Raw genomic sequence first — 12,366 nt, forward strand, 5'->3', positions numbered from 1 at the left:
TAACCGGAAGTAGTTAAATTTGGTATCGATCGATTTGTTTTGTATCCAATAATTGAGGGAGTTCCGAGGCAAATTCACACTGGCCTCTCCAATACTTTCAAATTTTGCTTTAAAAGTAAAGCCAATCTTTTGTTTTCTGTTTCGTATTAATTTATTTGAAGAGAAAAATACATCTTGTTTCGAAAATATATAGATTGTATATGTTTGGTTGTTGATTATACCCCACCCCCGGAAACTAAATTAGGGTCAGTAAACCGGAAGTAGTTGAATTTGGTTTCGATCGATTTGCTTTGTCAAGCTGAATTGAATGATATATAGATTGTATATGTTTGGTTGCTGTTTATACCTCACCCCCGGAAACTAAATTATTCCCAGGAAGGAAATTTGGTTAAATTAGCTTGGAGGCTAGGCTTTAATGTAAATGGAAGGGAACTATGTGAGAAAGAAATAGAAAAAAAAACAAAGAAATTCTTGAATTTTGGTGGAAAAAGAAAATGGAAAACTTTAAATGAAAAAAGAGCAGTACTTACTTTCTCTTTTTTTTCTTTTTTTCCAGGATCCAAACTTCTGAATAGAAGGAAGGAAAATACCTTGAACCTGAACCTGAAACTGAAATTTGACTTTTTCCCGATTGCGAAACTTCTTTTTTCACGTATTTTCGCTTTATCATACTACTTTCAATTTGTTTTATGACTTTGTACACATCTTGTTACTTTTTATCATTTTTCAACTCTTCTAATCTTTACATTTTACACGTTTAATTACCTTTCTAAATTGCCGATATTCTTGTTCAATACAGTGATAATGATACTATGCAAAACTTTTGTGATTCTTACTACAAACAAACAATTTATTGCAGAGAGAGCAATTGTGGCTGATGAAGAGGAATAAGAGGAAGAAGAAGAAGATTGGAAATATAAAGTTGCTTTTGTGAACATACTTGTAAATCATTTCATTAACACTGACAACGTAAAATATAAGGTGGTATAAGAACAGTGTTAAATTCTTATTAAATTTCAATTCACAATGGCTGGTGAGGCGTCTGTTAAGTCGGAATTGATGTGCAAAGAAGAAATTGCTTATGACTTACCTCATGAAGATCCACTCGAAGGGAAATGGTGGACATACGAACTAATGAATGACAACAAAGAGTTAATATTATCTACAACGGAAGTAGAGGTATCAGTGGACAAGGATACAGCTATGTGCTCTTTGGATTTGAAACTAAACGTTGATAGGGTGAAACCAGAATTAGCACTAGAAGATCCCGCATTTGAAAGTAATATAGAAACGCTAAGGAAAATTGTGGTTCAGGAGACTTGCGCGTCGTATTCTAATGGCTCCCAACAATTAACAACAAAAAGTTTAAATTCAGTTCGGCCAGAAAGGTAATGTTCAATTTTTTATTAATTAATTGGCTCAGATTGATAATAGGGTTACATGGTTTCGGAAATTTTGTTGGTTAAAAGCAATACTTCACGAGAAATATTTAGGTATGGGAGATATCATGAACGTAAGTTAATAGCTTACAATTTGGAAATGACATGGCACACATACGCAAGCTGTAGGCCTATACCAAATAAAAATAATAACAAGATTGATGTCATCCATACAGTTCTTATGTAGTTTATATCTTGCTAAAATATTTATTTATTTATTATTGGTTACACATTTCTATACTACACATTTCCATTACTATATTATGCTTTCAAAAGTGAATTAATTTTTATATATGAGCATATTATTACTTTTGTCCACAGAGAATTCTTTAAAATGTATATTCTGAACGGTACCATGTTACTTCATTAACACTTTGTATATTTAGACAGCACGCATAAATGTATCTTTATTTACAATATGTTCTATCAATTAAATATGTGTGAAAAAATATATTTGGTCTAGGAATTAATTCGTGCGGGTGGACAAGAGATGGCGCAACGAACGGAGCGTCCCACAGTTCCGTGTATCCACACATGTGTTGCAAACCCCTGTCATCGCGTATCGTTCGTAGTATAGGGCAGTGGATTAAAGCGTCAACAACACCAGTTTGTAGTTAAGTGAACATGGCGCAATTTGTGCCTGATAAAGTGTTTTTGCGGGGTGTCCTGCTGCATTACTTTAACATGCAGAAAAGTGCGACTGAAAGTCATCGTATTTCGGTGGAAGTGTATGGTGACCATGCTCTAGCTGAGCGAACGTGTCAGAAGTGGTTTGCACGGTTTAGAAGTGGTGATTTCGGCTTGGCAGACCAAGAGCGAGCTGGACAGCCCAAAAAAATTCAAGACGAAGAATTGACAGCATTGCTCGAGCAGGATTCGTGTCAAACGCAGGAACAACTTGCAGCAGCATTAGGCGTTGATCAAACAACAGTCTCCAAACGCTTGAAAGCCATGGGAATGATTCAAAAGATGTCACATTGGGTTCCACATGAATTGAAAGACAGAGACGTTGAAAGACGAAAAACCATTTGCGAATTGCTGCTTCAACGACAGAGCAGAAAAAGGTTTCTGCATCGAATTATTACGGGTGATGACAAGTGGATCCATTACGAGAACCCTAAACGAAAAAAGGCCTGGGTGAAACCAGGTGAACCAGGTCCATCACAACCAAAACGAGATATTCACTGTGCAAAGGTTATGCTGTGCATATGGTGGGATATGAAAGGTGTGGTGTACTATGAGCTGCTGCAACCGGGTGAAACTATGAATGGAGAACGTTATCGACGACAATTAATGCGTTTGAAGCAAGCTCTGGCCAGAACACGACCAGAATGGGAGAACAGACATGATAAACTTATTGTTCAACATGATAACGCTCACCCACATGTCGCAAAACCGGTCAAAACCTATTTAGAAAATGTCGGATCTGAAGTTTTACCCCACCCGCCGTATTCACCAGACGTTGCTCCTTCGGACTACTACTTGTTCGATTGCATGAACAACGATTTCATTGGACAGCGGTTTACTTCTTCAGAAGATATCGAAACATGGGTCTCTGACTGGATCGCTTCCAAGGATGAGGACTTCTATCGCCACGGAATCCGTACATTGCCTGACAGATGGGCGAAAGTGGTGGCTAGCGATGGACAATATTTTTCTTAAGGTATTTATGTATTTTGTGTTTGTACTACAGCTTCAATGTGTACGTACCAACCGCACGAATTAATTCCTAGACCAAATATAGTAAATTACATAGTAACAGATTAAATTTATATGTAAGTAGATTTGCTCAACTTGACTCTATTGCTGATATTATAAACACATTAAATTTATGATCCAGTCAGTTCTATCGTATGGAATCATTTTCTGGGGTAATACCTGTTATGCGAAGAAAGTATTTGCAATGCAGAAGAAAATGTTACGAATAATGTTATCAGCTCCGTTTCATACACCAAGTAGACCACTGTTTCAGAAACTTAAAATATTACCATTGCCGTGTATATACATTCTCGAAACAACATCATTCATACATATGAATAAAAGTAACTTTCAACTCAATTCGGACCTACACCAAGACAACACATGAACAACCAATCATATTCATATACAAAATTTCCGCCTAACAAGAACTCAAAATTCGATACACCACATAGGAATAAAACTTTATAATAAATTACCAGATCGTGTCAAACGAATGCCAAACCTGCAGTTTAAAAGGCACCTCAAGATACTGTTACTTAAACATCTTTTCTATGGTTTAGATGAATATCTTCAGTGTGATCTTTCTTTGTAATGTAAATATTAAGATTTATTTGAATTTTGAAATATATAAAACAACATACAATTTATATTTTCTCTAAAAATACACTTTTAGTTTTATTGTTACGAATATATTTTCTATTATTATTATTATATATATTTTTTAAATAATTGTATTATTAATTGTAGCGTTTTCTCTTGTAATTATGATTATTATTAATTGTAATAGTAACTGTATCTCTTGACGAAGCCATGAACGCTAAGTTCTTACGGCGGAAATTGAAATAAATAAATAAATGTTATAAACTAATTAGATTGGGTAAATGCTAGAAGATACATGTCTCACCAATTTATCAACATTTGCGCATACATATTTATGTTCACAAAATTTGCAGGATACTTACTTATCTTTATATTTTAGCACCTAATACTTCCTAACATTGCCATACACGACCTTTCATTTCTCGAAATTCCATACGTTAATTCACAGGTAAAAGAAGTCCGAGTACTACTTAAGAATTTCGAGTCGGAGAGAGAGGACACAGACCGACGTCTATTACTAATTGTAGTTCAAGGTTTATTAATAGTACTTCATCTCTATTTCTACATAATACTAAATTACTTTACAAAATGGTTCCTTTTCATCATTTGTAAATTAGTACTTTGCTAATTTTGGCTGCTCTTTAGCATGGGGGGCCAGATTTCCACCTACTTTTTTGCGATATTCTATTCCGATGCGTTTGTTTTATGGTTTCATATGTTAAATTACGTTACCAACATTAAATTCAGACAGCGTCGCAGAGAGAGCGTTAGCGAATGAAGGTCGGTTAGAGCCCCGCATGGCACGTTGTTTTCTATCTTCCTTATCAACTATTCACTTTCTTTTCTCACATAAATCTCACCCATTTACCTTTACGGTTTGTATAAATCCCCTACTGCCCTAAAAAAATGTGTTCAATACTTTCTTGACTATTTGAACATCACTATCAACTCATTTCTTCCGTAAATCATCCTAATTTTTCTTAGGTTTGCCTCCCCCCCCAATTCTAAAAAATACCTTCCTTTTTAGTGCAAATGAAAAAGGAACAAAAAAATATATTATTAGTTATATAAAGTACAGTCAAAGAACTTTCAATTTTTTAACCTTCAAATTCTTTAAAACCTAGAATTAAATCTTAATATATTAAAATAAAGTAATTAGTCATATTGTTCTTATAATTTGGAAGATAAAGTAAATAAATGGAAATAAATTCCTTCCCGGGAATTTATAGGCCAGGAAAAAAACCCGGGAATATTCCCATTTTTAAATTCCTTCCCACCGGGAATATTCCCACTGCCCATCACTATGCTCGACGATATTGTTTTATTTATATAGAGACTTATGTAAAATAACAAATAATGAGAATGGTAATTATCCTAAAATTTTACAAAACTAAACCTGTTATGTATTATATTCGAACATAAACTATAGACGTTTGTGATTTTATTTAGGATTTATCTCAAATGGGTCTAGCCTCATTTTACCTGCGGGCTTCGAGAGACATAAGCAAAATACAAGATAAAGAATATTTTAACCAACAATGGATGTTCATTATTTGTAGAGGTCCATACATCAGTCCATTTCATAGCTGCAGGAATCTTTTTTAGGGTATGGACCTGCATTTCTCAATATGGAATCACATTAGGGGCTTGCTGAACGTACATAATATATAAATTATTGTAAAAACAACGCTAACCAGGATGTGCTAGATGGCCGGTAAAAATAAAATTGCTATGCAGATTAGAGCATTACGCAGAATTCTGGGTAAACAAGGATAGCGCAAAATTCTGTATTTAGGATGACTTACATGTCTTACGTGTTGAATGTGTTCTTGTACGTTCCTAAGTAATTTATAGGTAACATCCTGAAATGCTTTCTTTGCTTGTATATTTGTGTTCCAAAGTAACACAATACATTAGGGACGTAACTTCTTAATTATATGGATCCCTTCATTCCCAAACATTTTCATCGTTCCGTGTTATGATTCGCCACACTGAATTTTGATACTTCATTTCGTTTACAGTGGTTACTAGCTACCTTATCAAGGGGTTACTTTGCACATCGGGCATTTCTTCCCACAAAATATGAAAAGAGTTTCAAAGTCATCTGTATGGTAAAACCATGAATTGTATACACGAAGTTTCAACTACCCTCTACGATAGAACATGTAACTTTATTTTGGCGTTAATGTTGGGGGTCAGCATCAGTTCTAATTACAGGGAGAGTTTGTTGTTGTAGTGGTATGGAAAGCAGTCACTGTAAAGACCGCAAATTTGAAAAGAAATTCTGTCAATGTTAAGTCAGTTTCGTTTATTATACAATGTACCTTGCATTATACAACGTAACTCATAGCCGTTTGAACATTTTAATACAAATAAATGAGTTAAATGGCGGTGAAGCCCTACGGAGCGCCATTCTGTGCGTAATTATTTGACAACACAGGTTGTAAGTCATTCATAAAAAATACAGATTAATGAATTGGATCCTACAACCAACGGTGCTGACAATCTCTTACAGTTGAAGCTTGCAGGGTCCATGACGATTCGAATGAATCGCTTCTACCCTAAGACCTTACATACCACCCTAGGTACATGCCTTCGGCATTCAAGTCATGACAAATCAGGGTTAATTTCCGAACACCAATTGGGCTGTCAACATTCAGGCCTTGAGGGGGCATTTTAAGAAAATAAATATAATGAAAAGGACGACAAGAAATACACCCTGGGAGGAGATTTAATGCTACAGTCCCACATTTCAAATGCTACAGTACCTACAAAATTGGTAGGTTTACAAATGTAACCTTTTAAAGAGCGCTAGTTAATACTTATGTGTGGCTTACTAGCAATTGCACTTATCTTTATCGAGAATAAAGTCACATCCCAGAGCTTTTGGCACAACACAAGATAACAGTAATATTAACTTGTTCATTAAACATTATTGTTGTTCAGGACCTATTCGTACGTAGCAATCTTAATATGTTCTCATAACATAAACCTTAATTTTACCATATACTGCCTAACTGACGTAGGCACTCCGTACTATCGATACATCATAGTATCCGGTGTTTATCGTAGTAAAGGGTACCGTGGAATCGTAAACGGTCTTCCCTTTTTCTTTTTCTCGAGACCGGTTTATGATTCCTAGCACAAGAATACAAGTTATTTTCATACATCAAAAAAAATAAGATTTAATTTACTTTCTCCAAATCCAAATCAAAACTAATTATTATATCAAAATCTAAAATCTGAACATCAATTTTGCTGCTATTATACTTTTCTCTAAATACGCCAAACATTAAAAGTTAGAACAAAATTTTGACATTTTAGTCAATTGCCGAATCTGCACATTAGCTGGGACCCAACCAGGCGTCGCACTGGTTTTATCACTTTAATTTTATAACGAAAGTAGGGATGTCCCTAGAGGATGAACTATATTTTAACTTTCAACTCTTCTTAACTTATCGCTTTCTCTGAAGTCAATTAACTTCAGGTATCATTAGTCACATTGAATGCACATTGACTTTTTATAGTAGACGCCATATATATATCGAACGACGAACAAATCAACGAGCAACTTTATCAAATTCAAGGTTATTGTCAATTACTTTATATATTATACTAAATTATGTTTAACTTACAGTATTTTAACGGCGACTTAATCTTACATTACAAATTTCGCATATTTTCTCATTATACAATCACAACATCAAATGAAAAAATTCACTATCTGAAGAGCACATTTTTTTAATTACCCAAAATTTTAACTTTATGGTTAATTCTATTTATTACTAGTATTTCTCTAATCATGTTCGTTATTATCTCTAATTGCCTAACAGGTCTCTAAATGCTTGATTGTATGGAGACAGCTAAATGTTAATATAAACATAAAGAAGAATGATTAAAAACATAACAAGATTTGATAATAAAATTTTATTATGAAGTATAGTTCCCAAAACTGGAAAGACCTGAAAAGAAAAAAATACAAAACTTAGACATCCTAACAAGAATTCGATACTGAATGTCCGCATTCAAAATGGTATAGCCATCCCTTTCAAATGTGGTGCGGTATTATTACAATTTCAAAGTCCGAAATCGCGCTCTAAATCAATTACATGTTTAAAATTTCCAATGGTGTACTTCCTCTCCTTTCCACATTCATCTTTCATCTTCAAAAGCTGTAAGGAAACCACAAAACATGACATCTAAGTGAACGTATCTGATTGTAGAACGATATTGAAGGTTTCTTGGACTGGTGCGTCAGTGGCGGTGGGCACACACTTTGATTCTGAAAAGTAACCTTCGAAATTCGGGGAAATAATCAAATAAATAAACAATAATCCTTTTTTCATAATCTAAAAGTTTAAAAGCTGAAATTCGGTATTTCTGATTTCTCATCTCTTCCGGGGTTTAGCCCGAGTTCGGGTGAAGTTCTCGCTTTTTTTGTGCTAATATTTTAATTTTCCATCTGTGCCGGTTACGCTTGTAAGCTGTAATTTAGCACGTTTACGTGTACTTTTCCAGTTAGTTTGTTTAATTTGGAAAGTTTTCCCCTTTTTACAGCGTATTTACTAAAGTTCCACGTAATGACACGCCTTCCTTTACGACGTTTGGATTTACGCTGCATTGGGATATCTGTCATAAACTTCTTTTTAGGTTTGCGCTTACTATTACTATATTTTGCCATGTAGTTTACCAAACAATGTTCGTACGTGTTTTCGCTTAAGCTTTTTAGTGCTCTTCGGAGTCGATGTATACTTCTTCTGCATGTTTGACTCGAAATAACCTCGCCTACAGCTCGACTTTAATTTGCATCTAGTTCGTCTTTGACCGAGCTTAGTGCGTTCCGAATTACGCTTACCAAGGCACTTTCATTTTATACTCAAGTTATTTCCTACTACACGCCTAATGTGTGGTTGTGCGTGCTGAGGTTACGTGGAGGTCGACGAACATTGTTTTCGTCATGAGCAATTGTCTACATTTTGAGTAACACTACACTTAAATTTTCGCTCTCTACAATTTCGCAATAGTGAAGTACTAGTTTGAAAATTCAAACACTTCGGCAACTGAAAATTAATAAATGTTGCATCTGATGTACTGATATGATCACGTCTGCTCATCTTAATTCTACTGATTATGATCCTCGAAATCGAGTTTACGTTAATAATGTATAAGGAAATCTCAACTGGGTATCATTGGCCATCTTATTTTTCTTCTTAACCTTGGTGTTACATTTCGATTCTATAACGGAAATATACTTTCGAATGCGTGTGCTTTGTTGGAATTGTTACTTTTAGGCTTGTTTACGGTAAACATTTCCGACCGATATATTATGTACGAGACCTTCACTACGTAAAACACATTTCGCTTGGCGGGTCTATTGTGAATTTGAAGTCGTTTCCTTCTACAATACTCAAAGCTGATAAAGTCTGAATGGATTTGCAGCACTAAAATGCAACTTACGTTAGACATACACTGTTACAAAGACAAATTTGAATTTGTTAAGTCGCGCAAAACCATTTGCCTGCGACAAAAATCCAACAACACTGTAACTTCGTTATGACACAAAATCATCAATTGAACTCTCAAGCCTTCCCTGGCTTTTTCGAGAGGGCGGATACGCGCAACCTGAACGCTACCGCTTATCATGTGTGAGACATCGGAATCCGTTGCCGGCAAAACAATTACATTAGAAACAATTGTCTAGAGGTACGCGTAACAATTCTTTTTTTTCGTTATCTCTACACTGCATATTTCCTTTTCCTGTCTGTAATCGACTTTCTGGTTTATTTGGCACATATCTTTCACAACTTAGGAAGGCTCGAATTTAAGAGTATTTACGTTTTCTTTTCTGCCTTGCACTTTTTTATTTTGTTGGTTTTCCTACACTCAAACTGTGCCGTTCGCATGTATTCATAGAACACAGTAAGACCTTTCTTTCATTCCGCTACACTATTTTTAAACTCAGCAGTTACTGAATGAAAATGATTGGCCGAGTTAACTAATTCAGAGCGTACTTCAGTTAAAGAGTTATTGGCTACTTTGATATCATTACGTAAATTTTCTGCTTCGGCATTCAATTCGCTCTTTCCTACGCTCCCAAATCATTTCTGTTACAGGCTGTTGAAGTTCACCTACTGATTCATGTATTTTTTGTCCTAGACATCCAATATTCATTACCATTTTTGAGCAATGGTTTCTAATTTTTTCTCTAATTCCTCTGTCAACATGGCTTGAAATTGTTCAAAACACTAGCCTCCATATTAATATGAATTACGAGCAACTAAATCAAAGTACAAAAAAATATATTCAAATACTTGAATGTAATGAAGCGTGTGTTATCGCCGATCTATTTCCATCATAATTCCTAAAGTAAAAACAAATGCTTGACGTGTATTCGATCGAAGAACCTCGAGATTATTGGCCAGGTCCTTAGATCACTGAACCATGATCACAACGCTGTAAATGATTTGTCTTTAGTCTTGTTACTCTAACTTTCTCTGCCTCAGCTTGGAAAGTTGTATGTAATTTTTTAATTCGTTTCAAAACCCCTTTCGTGTTCCTCTTATGATGATATAAGTGAATGATCTTCGGTACAGATCTTTGGATCGCAAGTTCGTTTTTTCTCCACACGAAACTACACACAAGACAGATTTAACTGTCATACTGTGCATTTGTGTCAAGGCAACCGACAATACCTGGTCATAGACTTATATCCGCCACGATATAAATGATAGTTTAATTTGATATAGTGAAACAAACTACAGCAATTTGAGACAATAGTGATATGGTACTCCATTTCATATTTCTACTATATTAAATGTAATAAAACATGTAATATGGCGTAACTTTATCATGTAATATAGCGAATGATTAGATGTTTTCTTTCTACTTAATCATTATCTCCATTTACATTTCATTCTTTGTTGAATTTGTCACAGGCGCGGTGGAGTATGTGGAAGGGAATTTAAGGTATGTTCAAGTTTGGCTACGCACATGGTGATTCATACAGGAGGAAAACTACACACTTGCCAAGAGTGTGGTAAGGCATTTAATCGACGTTCAAATTTGGCTACACACATGTTAATCCACACAGGAGGAAAGGTTTACACATGCCGAGAGTGTGGTAAGGCATTTAATCGAAGTTCAAATTTGGCTAAACACATGTTAATCCACACAGGAGAAAAACCTCACACTTGCGAAGAATGTGGTAAGGCATTAAATCATCGTTCGACTTTGGCTACACACACGTTAATACACACAGGGGAAAAACCTCACATATGCCAAGAGTGTGGTAAGGCATTTACTCAACGTTAACATCTGGCTACGCACATGTTAATCCACAAAGGAGAAAAACCTCACACGTGCCAAGAGTGTGGTAAGGCATTTAATCAACGTTCGATTTTGGCTACACACATGTTGATGCACATAGGAGAAAAAGTTTACACATGCCAACAGTGTGGTAAGGCATTTAATCGAAGTTCAAATTTGGCTACACACTTGTTAATCCACACAGGAGAAAAACCTCACATGTGCCAAGAGTGTGGTAAGACATTTACTCAACGTTCACATCTGGCTACGCACATGTTAATCCACAAAGGAGAAAAACCTCACGCGTGCCAAGAGTGTGGTAAGGCATTTAATCAACGTTCAACTTTGGCTAGACACATGTTAATCCACACAGGAGAAAAAGTTTACACATGCCAAGAGTGTGGTAAGACAATTGCTCATCGTTCAACTTTTGCTACTCACATGTTAACACCAGAACGGCGGGGTTTTTGATACTCTCTAGAACGGCGGGAGTGGGTCAAAAATGACCCATTGCATTTTTATTAAATATTTGTATTCTAAGCCACTAAAATGTATTGCATAATAAAATGTAACTTTCATTCAATAAAACAAAAAACTTCTTTGAACTCTAGCTTATTATTTATTGATAAATGTGTTTTTTTTGCCAATAATACAAATTTAAGAAACATGCTATTTTTATGAATACAATATTATTAGAATGATATTATTAAATGTATTATATACAATGTCAGTTTATTATATAGTAATGTTATATATCATTCTAATTCCTAGATAGTTATTATTCTTAGATAGTTTGTTCAAGCGCATGACCTAACTGAACTAAACTAACCTAATCTACACACATCTAAACTTGCAGTCTTACACAGAACAAAGTTCAGTCACCCCTCTACAAGGCGAAGTGTCATAGAAAAACATTGTTCACCAATAAAAACGTGACGTATTACACAAAAAAATATTTTACTAATATGGTTGTAATACGCACCTATGCATTTCTATAACTTTGCTCTCCCTATTTAGAATTTGTGAAAACTTAACCTGACATAACCTAAAATAGCATACACAGTCGTAAACTTGCAGTAGTTCAAACCAGAAAAAGTCAGTATAGAGTGATTGTTTTATAAATAAGATTTGCTAGGTTCTAATCATGAAAGCTCTGACATGAAAAGTTGGTAAACTACCTCTTCTTTCGAAAAACACCTTTACAGATTCTACTTCTTTGGTTGAAACATAATTTATCCAAACATAAGAGAAAGATCGTTGTCTCCCATTTAGACCTCTAAAATTTTTGGTTTCGGTAGCTTTGAAATTTCTGATTACTCCA

At 35.0% G+C, this 12,366-nt stretch overlaps 1 protein-coding gene across 1 annotated transcript in view; it reads left to right on the forward strand.

Moving 5' to 3' along the window:
- LOC145676023 (uncharacterized) overlaps positions 1 to 11,067 on the forward strand; it is a 62,977-nt gene extending 51,910 nt beyond the window's left edge. The window contains exons 2-3 of the mRNA XM_081746866.1: positions 860 to 1,388; positions 10,676 to 11,067. Coding sequence (XP_081602992.1) covers positions 1,027 to 1,388; positions 10,676 to 11,051 — 738 coding nt within the window. The 5' untranslated portion in view covers positions 860 to 1,026 and the 3' untranslated portion in view covers positions 11,052 to 11,067. The remainder of the gene's footprint in view (positions 1 to 859; positions 1,389 to 10,675) is intronic.
- The last annotated feature ends 1,299 nt before the right edge of the window (positions 11,068 to 12,366 follow it).

This window comes from Thermobia domestica, chromosome 18 (genome assembly GCF_964235325.1).
Source record: "Thermobia domestica chromosome 18, izTheDome1.hap1.1, whole genome shotgun sequence".
NCBI classification, from domain to species: domain Eukaryota; kingdom Metazoa; phylum Arthropoda; class Insecta; order Zygentoma; family Lepismatidae; genus Thermobia; species Thermobia domestica.